The sequence below is a fragment of the Chelon labrosus genome, assembly GCF_963514085.1.
Source record: "Chelon labrosus genome assembly, chromosome: 16".
In the NCBI taxonomy this organism is placed as follows: domain Eukaryota; kingdom Metazoa; phylum Chordata; class Actinopteri; order Mugiliformes; family Mugilidae; genus Chelon; species Chelon labrosus.
Window position 1 is genome coordinate 11909198 of NC_140349.1, and position 21192 is coordinate 11930389.

Below are 21192 nucleotides of genomic sequence, written 5' to 3' on the forward strand. Positions count from 1 at the left end.
TCTTTCTGGTTTTGTGGGCACTGCAGTTCTCAACACAGAGCATTTCGAAAGAAGGCAACTACACAGACAACAGCAGTGATCTTTTTAAATGAGAAAGCTGCAAAATAGTTCAAATTAATCCCGGAATCGATTTAAATTCATGCAAATTTGGATGTGACATTCCTCGCAAATGCACCAAGTGTAATCTAAGAATCCAAATGCTCCATCTCCAGCAGCTTCACTGGGTAAAAGAACAATAAGTGATGAGCTGCAGCTCTGCGCTCTGAGATGGAAACATTAGTGACGTAGGTCTGCTCCATCAATCAGCGCGCGGGCCTCGTTGACAGACGGGGACAGACAGATGTTGGGGCGGTGCCACTTGGTATTCCTTTTACCTCATAAGCGACCCCATGCATGTTGTCTGGGCAGATTATCAGGTTCGCAAGCTCAGACAAACAAACAACGCATACTTCAGATGCAGGGGGAGAAGAAGAAGAAAGAAAAAAACTTGGGTTGAGCTTCTCTTCTGTGCGTAATCTTTATAACGAGCTCACTGTTAAAAAATGTTGGCTAAATTCAGAAACTCACCAGAATCAGTCAGAGCTGGACGGCGTGCAGAGAGTTTTTAAATCCGCGTTTGTCTGGTCCAAACTGCCCGAACTGTTGTACACAGCCCGGACGCTGTATCTGGATGAAAGTAAGTCCTGGTGCACAGAGGAGAAAAGCGCGTACACTACTCTGAACCGTGCCAGTTTTTTTTCCATGCCATCCAAGTTGAGTCGTTATAATCACCATCTATTAGACTGAAAACTAATTTACGACCCCCCCTCCCCTCCCCTCCCCCTCACTTTCTCTTCCTCAACATCCTGCAGTAAACGGACATATCACGTCGTCTCATTTGAGACAACATTAGCCCAGTTGTGTGCGCTTTATAAACACTTTATGGTGGATAATAGTTGGGACAGAGCGCGGGGCTGCTAATGGAGCCTCTTGTGGATTCAGAGCCCCTCCCCTTCTCCAGAAGCCTCGCTAAAAAGGTGTAACGAATTGATCTGCAGCCTCCTTTGTCCCACTAAAGAGGTCACCGAAACTACTACTGCAAACTTCGCCTCGCACACTGAACTGGGTCTAAACAAACGACCGCGCATCATATGCGTCAATCTTTATTGGCGCAAAAATATACATATATACATATTTTTTGAAAACGTTAAAATATTTGAATCAGAGCAATAATAAGCTGCTATTTCCAAAAGTTTTTTTAAAATTATTTTTAATTTATTTTTCAAAACATAAACAGCAGGCCTGATTATGATGTGTTCAAAGATCCTCATCGTGTAGGACAAACAACGTCTTATTAGCTTTTGCTCATTTGTACTTTTTGGCTGATTAAAATTACAATATAAATGTTGAATTCTGTAGCTGTGACTACCAAACTAAACTAAACCCCGTTTCAAATTGAGAAATCTCACGCTGCACATTAACTTTGATGCACCTCTCCTTCTATTGTTTGGCTACAAATCGGCTGCGTCCACGCACAGGACGCACCTTTCCTGAATACCCCACTGTGCGCGAGTGTGTGTGTGTGTGTGCGTGTGTCTGTGTGTGCAGGGACAGAGAGAGGCGTTGAAATGAAAGCCGTCCCAGTGAACAATTAGAGCAGCAGATTGACAGGTGGGCTCTGACTGTCAGGGTGACGCTTGTGGAGGGGTGGAGTAAAGGAGAGGCCGGAAAGGCAGCTGGATGTGTCTGTCTATCAGTGGGAGCTGTCTGAACGCACCGCGCATCACCAATGTGCGCACATTTCACTGCGGAGAATATCCGGGGACGCTCCTTGCGCTTTTAAAATAAATATTATATATATTTTTTTCCCCCTTAAGAAAAAGGGAAACAATAAAGCCAGAGTGTGCAGCTCAGCGGGTGGGTCCTGCTTCGCTGTCTTTTGTGATATGAGTTTGTGAGAAATTCGTCAAGTGTCCGCGTTGACAATCGGACGCTGAGCGTATATGTGAGTATTTCATTATCCACGGGGTGTTTTTCAGGGAGAAGGGATGTGAGTTGATGGCTGTGGGGTTTTCTCGGCGCGCACGCTTGACTGATTGACACACACCCCGGCCCGCCTAACGTGTCACTCTTTCCTCTCTTTTTTTTTTTTTCCTGATTTTTTCCTCCTGAAGACTGTAGCGGAGGTTGGAGCGCGGAGCTGGCACCTGGACGGACTGAAGGACGGACGGACGGAAGCAAGGAAGGAAGGAAGGAGAGAGGCAACCAACGCAGTTTGGACTCGTCTCCGCCGCCGAGCGAGTTAAAACGCAAAGCAGGGGGAGCTCCGTTTTCTTCACTTTTGCCGTTAACAGAGGTATGAAGTAGTCCACTGAGGGGTGTAAACACATTTTTAATGGAAACGCATCGAGGGGCTCGGGCTGCTCTCCGTACCCCTGCCCGATAGACTGAGATCCGCACGAAGCTCTCCCGACAGTTTTTCTCCACGCCAGTCTGCGATGAGTTTTTGTGATCGGCAGAAGTTAACGGACGAGCTAAATAATCTGTAACCGTCTTCTCGCCGGACTCTCCCGTGATAAAGAAAACGATCAGAGACGCGTAGTGAGTAAAAAAAATAAAAAATAAATCGCAGCGATAAAGAAAGACTGACTTGTTCACCCTGCGAGGGATCTACACTTTAATTCTCTCGCCCGTCTGAAGAGCCGAGGAGACGCTGCTGGCTTTGATTTCCTCCTCCTTGCACCGGTTTCCTCTCCAGCTCTGTGCGCTATTTTGATCTCTGCATGAAAAGTCAAGCGGAAAGTCTTGCAGCAGCATGCCGAGGAGAAAGCAGCAAGCACCGCGGCGGTCAGCAGGTAAGCCCCGGCTCTGCAAACAAACACACCATTTCTTCCTCCGAGGCACAGAACATGGGTCTGAACAAGTTTACGCAGCTGATAGGCCTGATGCAGGACATAATACGAGGACTATCACTGCGTCCTGACTAACTATATTTATAGAGTGTGGAGCAGATCAGTCACATGCATAGTTTCCCCTCATCCCAGTCGGCCAGAATAAAGTTTATTTTAGTGAGCCATGTTAGCCTGGATACAGTATTGTTTCATTTACGCAGCCATTCCTCAGTGCCAACTTTTCCTGTGACAAATGGATGCAGAGCTGCACTCTAACGCTTAAAAGCTGATCCTTGACTAGGTTGCCAGCATCCAAGTTCTCCAAACAAAGCTCAGCTTATCTCATTTTACAGGCGAGGGTGTTTGATGTGTTAGTGGAGAGGAGAGAGAGAGAGAGAAAAAAAAACAGACAGAAAGAAAAGAAAAAGTAGCATATTTTCAGCCTGTGTTCCGCTCTGGGATTGCCATCCTTGATTTGATGCTTGATTGATCGCCTGTCATGCGACTGCCTTTCATCTATTCATTCCTGATAAACATCAGTAAATCATTCACCACAGAGAGACACGCATGCGCCCGGCAGCTGGACTCCCTCAAAGGATAACTTTTTGCCCCCGCCGAGGAGCAGAGAAAAGACAAATTGAAAGAAAAGTTCTCAAGCGGGATAAATACTTTGCGATTAATACCCAAGGGGGAGGGAACAAGGGAGGAGGGGGGGTGAGGGAAGAGGAGGAGGAGGAGGAGTACTGGGGCGTAGCGAGATCACAGAGGGGCATCTCACACAGAAATAGTCCTAAAAGACTGCAGGGTAAACAGGAGAGGTAACCTCCAATGGTCACTTTAATCTCTTGACCTGACCTCTGCGCTCATCCCCTAGAAACAGGAAGTGTTTTTTTTAAAAGTGTTTAGGAAAAATGTGCACATCCAACATGGAAATAGTGGAAAGAATAAAAAACAATCATAACTAGGCGCCACAAATTTACTCTGATACAGCAGTATATCCAGTTTAGTATAATAAATACTCTTATAATTTACTTCCTGTTTAACAAACCTATCAAATAGTCCCATAAATTTAGAGTGAAAAAAAAAGATCAAAGTTATTAAAGTGTTTAGACATGTTTCAGATGCTCATCTACATTTTATTACCACTGATTTAGCAAAAGGACACCAGAAAAAGTAAATCACTACGTATACACATATTTTCATGCCACAGTTTTCCATTTCAGTTCCCTGTACTTTCGCCCTCTGACCGTCGGGCCTGCACGCTGTCGCTAAGCTGACCAGACACGAACTGTTCAGCGAGAGAATCGCATGTTTTCCTGAATCTATTTGATGTCCCTGGGAGATGCGTGTGATTGACATGCATTTCCAAATGACGGCAAAGAGGAGCCTTTGAAGCTGGTGCAGTAATGACCAAAGCCGAATAAAACAGCTGTAGAATGTTAAGCAGGCGGTGGAAATGTGAGGTTAAGCAGACTTAATCAAGGTTGTGACGGGAAAGACTTTGAACTCGGTGGGGCTGTAATTTCTAATTGACGTGAGGCTTTAGTGATGGATAGAGAGAAATGTTGTTTGAAGAACAAGCCTGCTCGGGGAAAATGGATGGTTTCTACCTCTGCCGCAAATGCCGCTTGGAAAGCGCTCAGAAAGAGTGTTCCTCGTTCTGTTTTCCAGCCTCTTCTGGTTATTTGTCTGAGCTCTGAAGTGGCCTCATTCCGGCTCCGCTTTTGAATATTGATTTAATTGTCTGCGTTTCTGACACACACATACATCACAAGGCAGTAATGGTCAATCCCAACGTGGCAGGCTTTGTCTCTGCATTATTTCCAGTGCTTGACACTCGGTCAATCCAGAAAGTTTAACACCTCCACCGTGTGACTGCTCCCTCAAGCGAAGCGGCGTACACACACACACACACACACACCTATAAACCCAGGCTATTTCTTTTTTTTTTTTAAAACAGTGCATTACCAGATATTTCCACAACCCACATTTGTCACTTTGCAGTTGCACTAAAACAAAATGTTGCATATGCTCCTCAGAGAGAGAAAGAGCTTTCAATAGCTCTTTGTGTGCCATTTCAAATGGGCTCTGTTTCATCAGTCACAGTGATGATTTTAGACCCTGTAATGGCGCTGCACCCTATCTAGTTTATGACCAGTGACAATACATCAGTGTTCTTTCATTTGGAACCGCATTACTGCATCTGTTAGTTTTGGCAGTTGAGTTCAGTGCAGTGCAATTTGAGCAGCAGAGACTTTTGCTGCAGTCATTTGTCGTCTTCTTCTTCTTCTTCTTTTTTTTTTGTCTCCTCTCTGAAGTGCAGTTGTGTTGATGTACATCTGAAGTAATTATGGAAGGTAAACAAAGCAGTGAGATCAAGTAACTAGGACGAGAATAAAACTGTAAGAGGAGATTAAATTCTAACAGTTGGAACAGCAATTTGTGTTTTGTTTTTTGTCAGAAATGAATTGCAAATTTTTACATAAAAACATTTGTAGTGTTTGACTGCAGGTGTTGCCTTCGATTATATGCAGTCAGTGTTGGTGCTGAAACGATTAGTTAAACTAATTAGACCGTTTACACGCCGGCAACAATTTTGATAATGGGTTAAGTTGTTTATCAAAAAAAAAAAAAGAAATGTAAAATAGAGTAGACATTGAGGTGATCTTCTCAGATGTGAGGAGCTGCTGCTTGTGTTGACCTGTTGGTCGGTCACGACAGTTTGAGGACGTCAGTTTTGACATTTAATAGGCAAATCTGTTAATCAAAATGGTTATTTATGGTGATAGTTAATTGCAAGCCCACTCAAAGTGGTGTGAAATGCACAGAATCAACTTCATACCCACAGAAAATGGAACAATAAGATTTATGATACAAACTGCAGGCTTACAGTAGTGATATTTAATTCGTAAAGCCTGTTCTTTAAAGAAAACTGTGCATAATATCCGTGTTTGCATGAACAGCAGTGTCGGGTTTAACCGTGTCAACGTGCTGTAAATATTACTGCTAGATAACCGTTAATTCGTTTAATTAGTGGATAGGTGTATAACGTATACAAAGACACCATAACTCTATATTTGCCTCCGTACCGAGGTCACAGTTCTGATTGCTGCTAGAGAATTAATGTTACCGCTGCACGTCTGCTCTTGCTTTTAGTTTGCCAACTGCAATATCTTAAATCAAACACTGTCACTCTAAGTAATGAATCTGTCAACTAATCATTCAACGTGTCGGCGTGATTACGGCGTGACACCGCGTTTAATTTATTCCGCAGGAGTTAAAAAGGCCCGGCTTCGAAATAAAAATAACATCATTTTCCTGCACAACACTTTACAGGCTGAGGGAGGGGGGGGGAGGAAGAGGCGAACAGCGCAGTGACCAATCCACAGTGAGATGTAGCACGGTGCGATGCATGAGTACAGGCAGGGTCACTGTTACGCTCGTGCACTGTTCTCCGGTTTAATTAACGCCAAGATCTGCTCGGCTCATATTCACTCCTAAACGGAGGAAGTTTAGAAATATTTGATCCTGAGCTGGAGTCTCGTCTTTTACAGAGAGGTCAGTTGAAGTGCTGACAGAATTAGCCCGAGTGATGCTGTTACACTGTCAGACGTGACCATGTGGGAATCCTTTATACATGAAGGGAGTAATTAGTTTTAGTTTTTTAATGGAAATGTGAGGCATTAACAGGCTCGTTCTGACCATAAATCTCAGAGCTCAGTTAGACTGGACTGTGGATGTTGTTAATGCATCAATCAGTGTCTCCTATGAACCACGTTTATAGTTTAGCTCAACATATGTTACACGCAGAATAAACTACAGCTGTCCTAAACAGATTTACCGCCACTATCATTGCCTCAAAAGGAGTCTCTTAATTATGACTCGGAGGGGGGTGGAGCTTCCCTTTCTTCTCGACGCCGTCGTTAGCCGTGCTCCCTAATTATCCAGGTATCTGACAGGTCAGTGACGGGTCCGCCGATTACTGCTGACAAATTCAGCCAGGTGTCGAGCCCGCGAGCTGCCTTGATAAGAAATCAGCCCGGCGTTAACCGCTTCCAATGTCGTTCAAGAGTAAACCCAACCACAGAGGTTTCCCGCAGCGTCACGTGACGAATCAATATGTGTGACATGTAAAGTTGCCGCGTGTGCTGGACACAAAAGAGGCCGCTGTCGGCGTGAACTCCTTTAGTAGCCGTGCGGCGGTGGTGGTAGTTTTTTAACAGCTTAATGTGGCTTCTGTGAATGTGAAAGATTCTCTTGCTACTTTTCCTTCTGATCTTCCCGCTAACAGCTTTTTTGGTTTGTTTGACAGAACAGGAACAAAGTTCTAAGCCGAGCAGCGTTAATACGTTTTGTTGTTGTTACTCGGCGTTGTGTTCCTCTGCAGGAGTTTAGCTCACGGCACCTGTCAACTAAAGAAGCGAGCACCGAAGGATGACTATTAGAACCTTGTGTTAGTTTTATCAGGATGCTTCTGATAAAGGATTTAATGACATTTGTCAGGAATTGACGCAGCGCTGCGAGGAAATATTTTTTTTTATTTGAAGTGAAAAGTCTGTAGATGAGAACAGAGCGTGTTTGTGTGTTTGTGTGTGTCACTGAGCAAGATGAGGAGTTTGTGTAAACCCTGCGTGTGTGTGTGTGTGAATGTGAAATATTCCGATCCTGTGATAATGCAGTGTATGTAAAGTGTCATTAACAGGTGACATTGACTGAAGGAGTCACTGGGTATATTTGCTATCCCACACTTCGCTACACCCGTGGTTTCATTTGCATGTGGTGTCAGAGCCAGTAGGCCTCCAGGAAATCAAAGACACACACTAATACGCACGCTCACACAACTCCGCTCTCTGTCCTCATCTTCGTGGAGGTTAAGTGACAAATGAAGATCGATGACTGCTCTTATGGAAAAGAGAGGGTTGAATTGAAAATATGTGGGAATTAGACTCGCCAGCCGAGTGAAGATGTAAAGGCATTCGGCGCTGCAGGCGCGGGGTAAAACTATCCCCGAGCTTAATGAGGTTCAGAGGAAACAGGAAAACCTGGATTTTCACTCAGGCACGACACAAGGAGCCTTGACAAAGAAATAAAAAGAAAACAAGGCCATTTTTACGGGAATAAGACTCGCTAGCATCCTCTGTCTTAAATACATCCTGCACTCAATGTCTCTTGGTTTCAGTGCGGCTGTTTTCGATTCACTAAGATATCTTGGCTCCGTTTCAAAACAGCTGCAAAACAAAAGCCGCAACGTACAGTGGGGATGTAAAATAATAACAGGAATAATAACAAGAATGAAATCATTCACATGAGTGTCCCCGAGGGGCTCAGGCCACCAGTTGCTAATTAATGTGAAGCGCACACACACGAAGGAAAAGTTTTCCTGCTTGTAGAGTTATATATAAATATATATATATATATATATATTAAAAAAAAAACAAGTTGATTGAAAGAACAGGCAGAGGCTCTAAAATAAATACTGTTGATTGCCTTGAATGTATACAACAGCTGAAGACTTAGCCTTGTATCAGACACAAACACACAGATTTTATGTGTGATTGTCAGCAGTCACACACTTGACAATGAAGATTTTTGGATAAGACAGCACCATTTTCCTCATTGAATGTCCTGTCTCTAAAATAAAAGTGCCCATCTGAATATTAACAAGGCCAACATGTCATCTTCAGATGCCTTGTTTTGTTAAAGCAACTGTCCAGAGCCTAAATATATTTAGTTTACTATCGTCTATGTCAAAGAAAATCATCAAATCTGCACATTTGAGAAGCTGAAATTGACGTGTTTTTGGTGTTTTTGCTTTAAAGAAAAGACTAAATGTTTATTTTCTGAAAACTAACTCTTCTTCCTCATTTAACAGAACCGACTCTTTATTTTCCAGATGTAAAGTTTACAGACATTTCCAGTTATTAACCCTAACTTTAAACAACTGAAACAACGCTTAAAGATGCACATTTAGTAACGGCCCTACCATCTCTGAAGGCTCCAGCAAAGCAGCTAAGCACTGTGGGTTGCCAGACCCCCAAGGTGGGCCAGCTGCATTTGCTTTTTCGACATAAACAGTGTACTTAGTCTGTTTCCCTAATAATTACGTCGCGTTTAAGAATTAGACAAAGACAATCAGGCCGGAGAAGGCAAAAGGGATGCGGAAAAGAAAGGGAAAAACGACAAGTCATGATTTAAGACGAGACGTTGGGAGGTCCAGAGTACACTCAGAGGTCAGTGTGTGCTCAGGGGAGATCCTGTCTACCTCCACTGTAGTGCACACATTCTTTGTCCGTTCACAGCTTTTGTCCTTTGGCGTGCAGAAGTTTTGCACGTCTGCACGTATACATTTATTTTATTTTGGTGTATTTGTACGGATTGTGGTTGTACTTGCATTGTGCGTACTGTGTGCCAGGTGGACGTTGTTAATGGTGAGACAATGTTGTCTGCTGCGATCATATTCGTCCAGAGTCAAAGAAACCGCTCTGATTCAGATATAATTTTTTGCTTTTGTTGATCCCTGCAACTGTATTTGTTTTGTTATCTCCACTGGATTCGGTAGAAATCGCCACAGAGGCGGCGCCTGTTGCTGTAATTATGGTGATCACGCTGGAGATACATGCCCATGGTGAATTCGAAGTTGCTCTGAGACTGAAAGTCTACCTCTGATCCGCAAACCAAACATTAAAAACCAGCGCTGAGGTGAGTGAGTTATGACTGCGCTCCTTGTACTGTTCGGCCTTGAAGTTGCTTCCGTTGAGCAACCTTGAACATCTGGGTGGGGAAGTCAGGGTGTGGGCGAGGGGGAGAAGACAACACAGAGAGACTGTGAAGAAAAGGTATTAAAAGTGACAGATGAACAAGACTCGGGTAGACGTTCTGTTGCTGCAGCTGTGACTGCTGCCATTGCTCTGACAGGTGTCAATTAAGAATTACTGCAGAGGCCCGGTAGTCATTTTTTTTTTTCCTGCCCAGCTGTCGGTCTGTGCGCCTTTTGGAGAAATAGCACTTTACCCTTGTCAGTGCGTTAGCGCTTAGCCGCAGTCGCCCCAGAAAATGAGTGCACGGCGGGCACGCTAATCGATAACCAGTGTATTAGCAATTATTTTGCCCATTGATTTACGCTAGGGCAGCGACTCCCAACGTGTTGTTATTATCCGCTGATTATGTGCGGCTGTGGTGTGCTGCAAGACATGCACGCTAGCACATACGTATGCTCTGCGGTCGCCATGTAGTTTAACCTCAGAGCCAAGTACACATGGGAAGATAAAGAGTTCCTACCTCTGTTTTCAAAGGTTAGTCCTACATATTTTTAAAAGTTGAAATAAAACCTTTTATTTTCTATTCATGAAACTCAAGTAATCCTGATTTTAATTTGAAACTAATTTTTCTTAATTTTAAAATCGGATGTTCCCTCTGATGGAGCTAAGTCTATATTTTAAAATTACTTGTATGACATGATAGAAAATGGTTTGTTCATGTATGCCAGTAGGACTCACATCTCGCCAAATGCATCCTGAATTTTAGAAAACCAATACGTTTGACTCTCTGGTTCAAGTTTATTCTAATGACCCAACAAAATAATAAACATGTTCTGCTTGGTTGCATTTACAGATTAGATTTGAAGTTGTATTTTGAATGTCTTATGATCAAAATAGCCCAAATTAACAGTCTATAATTAATAATTTCTCAGTACCCCTTGTTTTCAAAGGGGAGGATGCTAAAATGCTAACACTGGCTGCACAACGTCAGCAGAAAGGCCCATATGAGTTCAGAAGAGAACAATAAAAACTCAAACTATAAAGAATCCCCAAACACGCGGGAGGTGAACAAAAATTCTATCAAGTGTATTTTGTTGATGTCTCTTTATTTCGCGGTAAAAGTGTTTGAACGTGATGACTAGTATAATCCTCCCTTGTAAACATCAGGAGGATATTAGCATTCATTTAACACCGCCGAGAAGTTTTCCCTTCGCAGCTCTAAAGAGAGCTTCTGCTGTATGGAGAGCATGTTCTAAAACTGGCAGGGACCGGCGCCGTATATCACCGCAAGACAGGTACTTGTTTTTATTACAGCAATTGATAAAAGCTGGCCTCAGCATATCCAAACAGCAGTCGGTGCAAGTGGACGAAAGTCAGGGGGCGGAAATTTCTATCCCCCAAGGAGTGTTTATTTAACTGATAACGTGGGTTGAGAAGCAATGAATATCATTTTTTTGGACACTAGTTTACTGCAGATAAGCCATCTGGGAATGGATACAGTTAACAGATGACACTTTGTCCTTGGGAGCGGACGCTGGGGAAGGTCACGCTGCAGCCTGGTGTAGTGCCACTGCCATCTCTCTCTTTCCTCCCTTTACCTCTTCATCTTAATCTCTCTCCCTGCTCGTTTTTTTTTTTTTTTTTTTTTTGGGATTACCGGCCCTCTTTCTCTCTCTCTCTCTCTCTCTCTCTCTCTCTCTCTCTCCCTCCCTCCCTCTCCCTGTAAGCCTTTTCTCATCTTCCTATCTGTCATCAATCTCTATCTTACTGACTCAATTCTCCTCTACCCTGCTCATATTTTCTTTCATCTTCCTCCCTGTCTCTCGCCCTCATCTATCGCTCTCTCTCACCGGATGCTCAAGAGTCAGTGAACTGGTTACAAGAACATGAACTCGACATCTGAAAAGGAGAGCGTAATACTCTCCTCTTTCAGGCCCACTAGCCTTGTTCTCATATTTCAGGACTTTTTTTTTTTTCTTCTCTCCCCCCAATAGTGTGATTTCAGCAACATCCTGCAGTCACACTTCTGAGTCGTAAAAATCTAAAAGGTCACAGGGTTGTAAAGTCTTGTGTCATGTTCTTTGAAGTCTAAACACATGACTGTCACATATTTTCCAAAAGCCCTTTCCAGTCCCATTAAACAGGCGGTTTATCCATAAAGCATGGTGCACAGGAAAAGACTCAAAGCGTAGTTTGTTAGTGCGGCGCTATTCAGTTTTCATTTAAAAGAAACCCATTGACCAGAGTTTGCTTGGGGGTTACGCAGAGTAATCACTTAACAGTCAGCAGCTCCAGTGCACCACTTGATGGGCAGTTGAAAGGGGATATAATGTTTCCAAATCCCAACAACACCACATGTTACCCCCCTGAAAATTCCTCCCAAATCTTTGCAGAGCCGCTGTGCTGTCTCAGACAGTGACAGTCACAGGGGGGTATAAGCTCAGATCTGTCCCTCTAAGTCGTCTGTCTCTGAAGGAACAGCGGGAGGCCTCTTGTACACCCTCCTCTGTCAGCATGTCTCATTCGTCACTCAGTCCCTCGCACCCCCAAACCGACTGTCTGTCCGACTCACAAGCTGGACGTCCACCTGAGCATCTGTTTCTGATCATCTGTCTCTGTTTGTCTGATGACCCGAATGTCAGCCTGTTTACTTGCCTGTCTCTGGCCCATCTCCCTCTGGTCTCTCTCATCACAAAGGGACTGCCACTACGTCAAATTAAGCACCTAGAAAACATCTTGACGTTGAATAATGTTTGTGTGATGTGTCTGCATCAATATTGAGCTAATTACGACTAAATGAATGACGTGATGTCTGCGGTAGCCGGTTCTCCAACATAAATAACTGCTTTAATTGAATAAAAGTCTGAGGGGCTTAACATTAATATTTTCACTGTTGCTTGAAAACATGTTGCAGGAGGATAGTTTCATTTTTAGAATTTACTTTACCTCGAGTCCAAAGACCCACGTTAACATCAGTCAGAGGTTTTAAAAGCACAAGTCTTTTGGGAGCTGCAAGTGAGGGTGGAGCTGGGGTGGAGTGACAGGACATGTCCATCAAACACTCCACACCCCGGACAGACCTTTCTTTTAGGCCTAATGTCCCATTTATCATTTATGCAGATTAAAAAAGCATGATGTAGAAGTGTTTATCAAAGAAGGGGGATTTTGTTAGCTCATGAGAGGGACAGGCTGAGTGTCTCCCTCTGTTTTCTGTCTGTGTGCTAGGCTAAGCTAACCAGTGGCTGGACGTAACATAATCCTTTAAATTCATGTCTCAGCCTAAGATTGAAAAAGCAGTCTTGACTGTATACACCTGCTCCACGTACAAACATCATGATTAACTTAATAATCGGAAAATACTATTGTCCGATTGACCCTGCTTAACTAATACTTTTAATACTTAGTATCTTTATGACTGGTTGGAACTGAAATCTGGGCCTTAAAGGGTTTTAGATCCATAAAAACTAATGAAAGGTCTTTCTGTATCACTGATGATCATAGCTACTTCTTATAAACTAAGATCCGTGAAAGCCTTCCAGATCCCGTCTACCCCTCCCATTTATGTCCATTTAGTAGATCCATTTGCTTCTGCCTTACCATACACTTTAGGCACCACTTGCTGCTTCACCTCTGTGAAGGTCTGTGTAATATATCTGTCATCTTGCCGAATAATTACAGTATATGTGGAATTCATCTGGCCTTACATTCATAGTCCACGAATGGCCACGTTCCCAGTTTCACTGTCTGTGTCTGTGCGTGTGTGTTTGAGTCATTTCTAGGTGAATGTGATGTACTTTTTTTTTAACTTAACTAATCTGTTTTTCCTCTCCATTTTCTAAGTCTGTCACTTCATTCCTTCCCCGCCGTACCTCATAGTTGGAGCCTTCCCCATCTTGAAGTCCTCTGGTTTAACAATAACTGCTGTCACATTTTCAGAAAGCACTGCCACACTAACTGGACTGAAAGCCCCAAGTGATGACTCGGTAACAGCTTTTACATCGAGCAGGACACCGACCACAAGCTGAAATATACTTTAATTACCCCAAAAAAAGTACTGTACTGTATTTTTGATGACGCACAACGCTGCAGATCTTTTCACAGTTCGGTTTGATTTGAGGCTGTAACTGATGATTATTTTCACCACTGGTTAATCTGCCTCTTATTTCACTAGAGTTTGGTCCATGAAAATATCAGAATATAGTGAAACCCCTTAAACACTCAGAAAAGCGACAAAGAATTTAGAAGAAACAAGGAACCATTTGGCCTTTTTTGGTGGCAAACCTTTTTATTTTACTGCATGAAAAAAACAGAACATATTAGTAGCCATCATGAAACATATCAGATATTTATTGCCTCGAAAGTATGTGAATTGATGCAGAAGGAAAGCTAGAAATATGTGCAGCTTTGATTTTTCTCTGGAATAAAACAACAGATTATTTTTGACAACTTAGTCCCAGTCATAAAAAAAAGAAAACACTTGTAGCGCTGACCGCTCCACACTTGGCTATAGTTATAACTGTAACATCATTAGTCTTACAAAAAAATGCGCGCTGACAAGCTAGAAAGCGCAATGCAGCTGCTGTAAAAACGCGTTTTGTTTGTCAGCCGTGGAAATAAAGACGTGTTTTTAGCGGAGTGCGTTGTGCACGACGGGGACGTTTGATTAAACTCCGCCAAACTAAACAAGATCGAGGAGCAGAATGGCTTGCGCTGATTAACACCGCGCTAATCAAGTTCAGTCAATTACCTTGTTAGACTCCGTTCATAAAGTTGGCCAGCCACTCAGAGAGGTGTGGAGCTGGTAATTGGAGAACCCTCCGAATTTCGCTTTTGACTCCTTCAAGGGTAAAAAAGCATTTTAGGAAACACCTTTTCTTCAAAGGGCTCCATTGAGTACAAAGTGGAGTAGTTTTTGGTGAGCGACAAAGTGCTCTCTGTGCTCATTTCACAAGCTATTTTGTCAGAAGTAAATAAAAAGCAGCGGCGGTGCAGGCCCAGATACCGAGTGTATGAAGAGACCTACTGTTACTGCTGCCTACGTGCTTTATCTGACGATTTAAACCGTCTAAAACTTGTGAAACAGGGGAGTGCCTTAGTGGTTCTTGTCTGAGTACAAGTACATTTTTGCACATGCTTAGAAGTATTTCGAAACTAATGCTGGACCTTTTTAGGCGTGCAACGCCAGACAGTAGAGCTACTGTGGACGCGCCGCTGATGGGTGGAAATGTGTGCCCCTCCTCTGGATATTTGGGATCTATTATGCACGGAGGAGCCGAGTGTCTACACGACCAGGGCCAGAGAGCTAGACGGGACCGAGCCAGGCGCTATTGTGTGTGTGTGTGTGTGCATGAGAGACAGAGGGAGAGGAGGTGCAGAAAAGAAGCAATAGAAGGAGGGGCACGAAGCGGTGAGGGGAAAAAAAAGAAAAGAAAAAGACTGACAGCAGACAAAAAAGAACCGGGGTGGACAAGGGAGGAGGTGGAAAAAGTGGAGGCAGAGCAAAAGAGAAATGACTCGAGGGGTTGAGGGATGGAGGGAGAGGTGACTAAAGCGAGAGAGGAAAGTATTAAGGCAGTGAAGAAGAAAAAAAAAGCGGAGAGAGTGAAAGCGGTTCCATAGTGGAGGGGAGAGAGAGAGAGAGAGAAAGAGGGGAGGATGTCACCCATGGCTGCCACTCATCACTCACAGCTTAATGACGCTGTTTTTTTTCCTCCTTCTCCCGCTTCTTTTCCGTGGGAGAGAGAGGGGGAGGGAGTTCGGCCCGCACCCAATCAAACGGGGTCATGCAGAGTTCACAACCTCCAGGTGGGACTGTCCTCCACCGGGGAAATGCGAGTGTGTGGGTGTGTGTGTGTGAGTGGCTGCTCGGTGTGTAGTTATGAAGATGAGGAGATGAATCATTGCAGACATTTTTAAGACACGATTACAACAAAAGTAAGGGTTAAAGCTAATTAGCGTAGCGGTCGATGTAGGTTTTCATGGCCGACAGCTCTGTAAACATGGCTATGGTTTTGTTTTGCCTCTGCCTGTCAGCCTTTCAGCTTGGTTAAGGTGCAAATGCGTTGACCAGAGTTTGTGTTTGTATGTTTATGTTTAAAGCATGTGTGTGTGTGTGTGCACATATTTGTTAGCAACAGAAAACCCCCCCCCCAGACTGTCTGTTGCTTCCTTCGGGGACGGGCTGGAGTTCTGATTCACTCTGTGTACGTTGTGTGTGTTTTGTGTATGCGCTTTGCTCCACTTGTCCTCTCACTCATTGCCGTTTCTGGGAAGCATCAGCCGTTTAAAACTCAAATGGCAGGATTTTTTTTTTTTCTTTCTCCCTTTCTCCCCCTCGCTCTCCTCCTCACACCAAATTTGGGGAACAGCTGGGGCGGCCATGACGATGATTTGTCTCCCTCTGCCCGTCCGCCTGACAGGTTGAGAGCACGCACATGCACATGCACATGCACATGTACGCACACCTACTTTGGGAGTCGCAGACACTCGCTAATAGGCGCGCACACACACACACACACACACACACACACACACACACACCCACACACACACACACACACACACACACACAATTAAACATGCAGTATCGCAAACAGACAGACAGGCACAAACACACAGATGCACACTCGCGCAGACACAAAAGTAGACACATTCCCGGTGTAAGAGGCCATTTTCTCAGGGTGCTGCCAAAACACTCTGATTTCCTTTAGCCTGGGCGGCCATACATCAGCTCGGGGCCTCCCAGCCCGGATGGCAGGGGCTGACAGAATGACATGTGTCATTTATCAAACGAGGGGCGCCAGACCTCAGGAAAAGAACAGACCGCCGCGTGACAAAGCCCCCCGAGAGCTCTCCTCCACTCACAACGAGGGGAGTGTGTCATGGGATAGACACTGACAAATCTGCGGAGATAGAACACACACGGATACACGCTGACACCAACACGCAAGCGGATGAAACACACGCTGAGAGGCGCTTCCAGCACAGATACAAACACAATGATCACTCTTTGCATCCGAGGTACTTTTGTGGTTTAAAGTGGGACTTTTAAAAAAACACAAGGCGAGATAAATGTATTAATTTTTAAACGTGCTGGCGCCGGACCCTACAAACACACATACCCACACATACGCCCACATGTATGTTTCCCTTGCAGCCAGAGAAGCCACAGCCAAAGCTTCTCCTGTTGCCAGCAGCAGACCCGTCCCTCTTAATGAACGGTCATTGGCTGCTGAAAGAAAACCCTCTTAGTTGGCAACCACCTCCTTCCTTTCATATCCACGCCACCGCATACACACAATAACCCCCTTTTCTTTCTTCTTCATCATGTCTCCCTCCTTTTCATTCCTTCTCTTTCCTCTTACCTCTCTCTGTCCTGAACCGCCCGCCACCCCCTTTTCACTCTTTCCGTAGCCTGTTCATTTGTCTTCATAAGCCTAATTTATTTTCTCTGCCAGATGCAAGCTGACAGCCATCAGTCACCCTTCCCACACATGCTCACGCACACGCCTGACCTCCCGACACGCAGACAAACACGCTAACACGTACGCTCAGGCGCGCACAGCCCCTTCCCCACTTTTTATTCATTTACGCTGTCTCTATTACACACACGGAGGCCATATTACCTCACGCTGCTCTGAGGTAAGCTCTGCAGTTACATACCCTCTGTTTTACCTCTGTCCTCCACCCCCTCCAACCCCCAAAACCCTCCCATTAACATTACTGAAGATGGATGTGTCTTCATAGCGGAGATTGATTGCGGATATAGAGTTATGGTGCCATTTATGTGTGTGTGTTAGTGTTAGATGGAGGGCACTTTGGGAGGCGGCGTTGCGAGCTGAAATGTGAGGGAGGCAGGCTTTTCTCTCGTTTTCCAGAACCTTCCAGCCGTTCGTTGTCTGTCCGCAGTCTGATATTGTGCTGTGTTGAAGGATTGCTTCCTCTCTTCCTGCCTCTCTCTCTGACTGTGAAGCCGTTCATAACCATAGCGCACACACACACACACACACACACACACACACACACAGAGGCATGCATACTCACGCAGACACAATTAGAGTGAGATGGCCACTGATACTAGTCCACTTTGAGAGCCCACTATATAATTTACTGACTTTCTCTAGGGACCCTTTTTCCGCCCCTTATCCCTCCTCCCTCCTATCATTTCTTCTTTTGTCACTTTATTGCCATGGTCATCGGGAAGGGGTAAAAAGTCCACACAAATGCGCACACACACACACACTCCGGACTGCTGCGTGGTTCAGTGTATTCTTTTGTTATATTTTTTTATTTTTTTGGTTACGCCCCTACGCTATTCATCATGCTTAAATCCTAAACTAGCGCTGAAATGAAACACTGGAACTTTGTTTAATGGAGCGCCAGACTTCGGCACTAACTCGTCACTTGAGCGGGCGCAACGAAAAAAAAAAGAAACCGTGGCGATGCATAAAGGATAACGGTTTTGATGGTGCACAATTGCTGGAATTTCCCTGGTGACGCATGCAGTTAAAAGCACTAAAATGTTTGGGGACGTTTGGTTGTCCCGAGCAGCCTGAGGGTTTGCAGTTTTAATTAATTTCCCTAAAGTGACTTTATGGCTTTTTAAGTTGTAATTTCTTTGTCTGTCTGTGCACATGTTGGGGAAGGGATCTACGGCGGGTCTCTGAGGCCGAGTGCTCGGCATTGTGTTCTGGCTTGTGTTGCTTATGTGGGTAGTTTCTGAGTGTCTTTGTCGTTTGTCGTGTCGTTTGAATAGTTTTAAGCTTTCATCACACCACCAATGAAAATGGCAAAATGAGTTACCTTTCTTTTTAGATTCCTTTTGAAGGTAACTCATTTTGCCATTAGCAAAAAAGGTATCCACACAATCGGGATTTGCTTGAAGGCTCACGGTAAAGCCAAACTATGTAGTCGCATCAAGTTCATCTTAAGAGCTACATTGCATTTCAAAATGGCTTCTAGATGAGCATGAGACACGACTCGTCTTTTGGTGTTCCTTGAGCAACCAGGCTAACTTGTAAACCACCCAAACTATTAAAACCATGTTCAATTTTAAGAGTAAAATCCAAACCCTGTAGAGTTGCGTATTCATAGTTGGCTTATCTCTCCAAATGGGTATCTGTCAATGAATGTGCAGAGAATCTGCTTCATGGTTTCTGTTTGCACACTTAGTATTGACCAATCCTGTCTGACTGGGGCTTGGTTGCATGCAGATAAGCAGTCCGTGTTGAGTTATATCATGTTAACAAGCAAGCTAACGCATTTGTGAAGCCAATACCTTAAACTAAGCTGACTGTGTCTGGTCGTGGCGTCTTTCAACTTAAAACTAATTTCTTGTGTCTCAAATCTCAAGTCAAACTATAAATAATGACAGAGCATGAAATCCATTGTCTGTTTTCCGGATATCCACTGGCTTTGCCTGAAGCCCTAAAACAATGTCCCCAGAGGCAAAGTCCTCACACATTAGCTGATGGATTCCCAGACTTCTGTCTTTCTTACTGTTCATAGTTAGAATTTTAGCTTCTTGAGGGTTTCCTGGACCTTTGATTGGTGTGCATGTCCAAGGTTAGCTTATTTACATCCTGTATGATGAAAGCAAAAGCAAGAGGTGTTCTAGGGACTGCACAGTGCCAGATATGAGGGCCTTTTTGATTACCATGTATTTGAAACACAAGAATGAGCCCTGCTGTCGTCACCCATCACCGTTCTTCAAGGTTCACATATTTTGGGAAAGCTAGTGTTTGAATTATGGCGTGCCACTTTCTGGGTTCACAGGGGCACTAAGGTGCTTCTTTCCTGCAGAGAGTAGAGGATCAGATTAATGTACGTGTCCGTGCTTACATGTGTGTCTGTATGTTTTTTCTCTCCCTGTTTTTCTCTTTTCCTGCTCTATGTTTTGTTCCTCAGCAGTGTACAAAGTGGATGGCCTCTGTGAGTTGAGGGGAGGGCTGACAGCGTCGCAAAGGTTGATTGATGGCTTATTGTGCAACCGGACTCTGCTAGACCGAACTGGTTAGGTGGTGACCCTCTTTTGGCCCTCTGCCCTCTCAGTTTCTTTTTTTTTTTATCCCAGCATTTTCTCTCCCTCTTCCTGTATCTCAGTGTCTACCTTTGTCACTCAGACACACACACTGCATAAATATACATGAACAGTACGTGCAGCGGTGTACACACACTTCCTCTTCGTGCTTCATCTCCTCCGACTCCCTTCGTCTTCTTTGTTGCACTAAACTCATCATTGTTGCCATCATTCTCGGTCCGCTGTTTCCTTTCTTCCTTCCTCAGCCCACTTTGTTTGTCAGTCCTCCTTCAGGACAGCTTTTGTCCCATGAGTCATTTCATTAGGGTTCATTTTACGGCCCTTATTCATACATTCCCCGTCCAAAACACTGTCTGCGGTGAAGAAACACGTCAAAACCCGATGCTTCCCAGTCACCAACCAGTTCCTTGCCCACAGAAGAGCCCATCAACAACCGCGTTTGACAATTGTAAGAGAGATAAAGTTAACCTAAACACTGAGCACACTAGTTTAAACTGTGTTTCATCCTGTTTTTTTTCCTGCAATGATTTTCTGCCTCTGTTCTCCACACAACCATAGTGATTTATGGTAATTATCCATCTTTGGGGTCATCCATCAACTGGTTGTTGCTAGGCAATGGGAGCAGCTGTTGTTTAGTCGGGGGAAGCTCCACTGTCAGGGGCAATGCAGGTGAATTCAAAACACGGGGCATGCGAGGAAAGGATAAAACCGTCTTATTATGATTAGCTCGTTAGATTTATGATTTCTTCCTTTCAGATTTAAAAGGAAGACCTCCCTGTCAAGTAGTGGCCACCCTTGAATGAACAGAAATAGGACAACTTTTTAAATTAATAAAGATAAGAACGGTTACCAGAACAGTATAGCTGTAAGGCTCTAAACACAGCTTGTTCTTAGCAAAACATGCGTCATAGATGGTAAAGAAATTAACAATATTTTCTCTAAAAGAATCTGTTTAACAAATGACATCTGTCTGATAGAGCCTACATTGAATCAGTGCTTGGCATTGGTTGAGTAGATCTCACTCACATCATCTTTAATTAGCATTAGTAATGCTCTATCTGTACTTTGCCTGAAAACAAAACAGATGGTTTGAAATGTCTGCACAGCACCAGAGCAGTGTTCGATTGTTGTGTGTGTGTGTGTGTGTGTGTGTGTGTGTGTGTTGGTGGTGGGGGGGGGCTTGGCAGAAAAGTTGAGCAGAAAGTGCTGGAATCTGTGGTGGCGATGAGCTAATGGCTGTTGTTCTCTCTCAGAACAAGCAGGCACTGACAGTTCAGGGGAAAAAGGTGATTTATGGACCGCAGTCACTGTCATGGCATGTCAAAACTGGCTCACGGGAGATCTGAACAAACAGGGGCACAAAATGAAAAGAAAGGGAAGAAAAGAGGACAAACTTGCAGAGCAACTCGAGAGTATCGTTGCTTTATTTCACCGCCGATCTATTATGTCTTCCTATCCTTCGCAAATGAGCGAGGATAAGCAAGTGGCGAAATAGTGTGTCCAGAGATGACCCATTTGAAAGGCT

At 44.2% G+C, this 21192-nt stretch overlaps 1 protein-coding gene across 1 annotated transcript in view; it reads left to right on the forward strand.

Annotated features, from left to right (window-relative positions):
* Positions 1-1593: 1593 nt before the first annotated feature.
* tshz1 (teashirt zinc finger homeobox 1) overlaps positions 1594-21192 on the forward strand; it is a 28531-nt gene continuing 8932 nt past the window's right edge. Inside the window, exons 1-2 of the mRNA XM_084563811.1 lie at positions 1594-1984; positions 2154-2834. Coding sequence (XP_084419937.1) covers positions 2795-2834 — 40 coding nt within the window. The 5' untranslated portion in view covers positions 1594-1984; positions 2154-2794. The remainder of the gene's footprint in view (positions 1985-2153; positions 2835-21192) is intronic.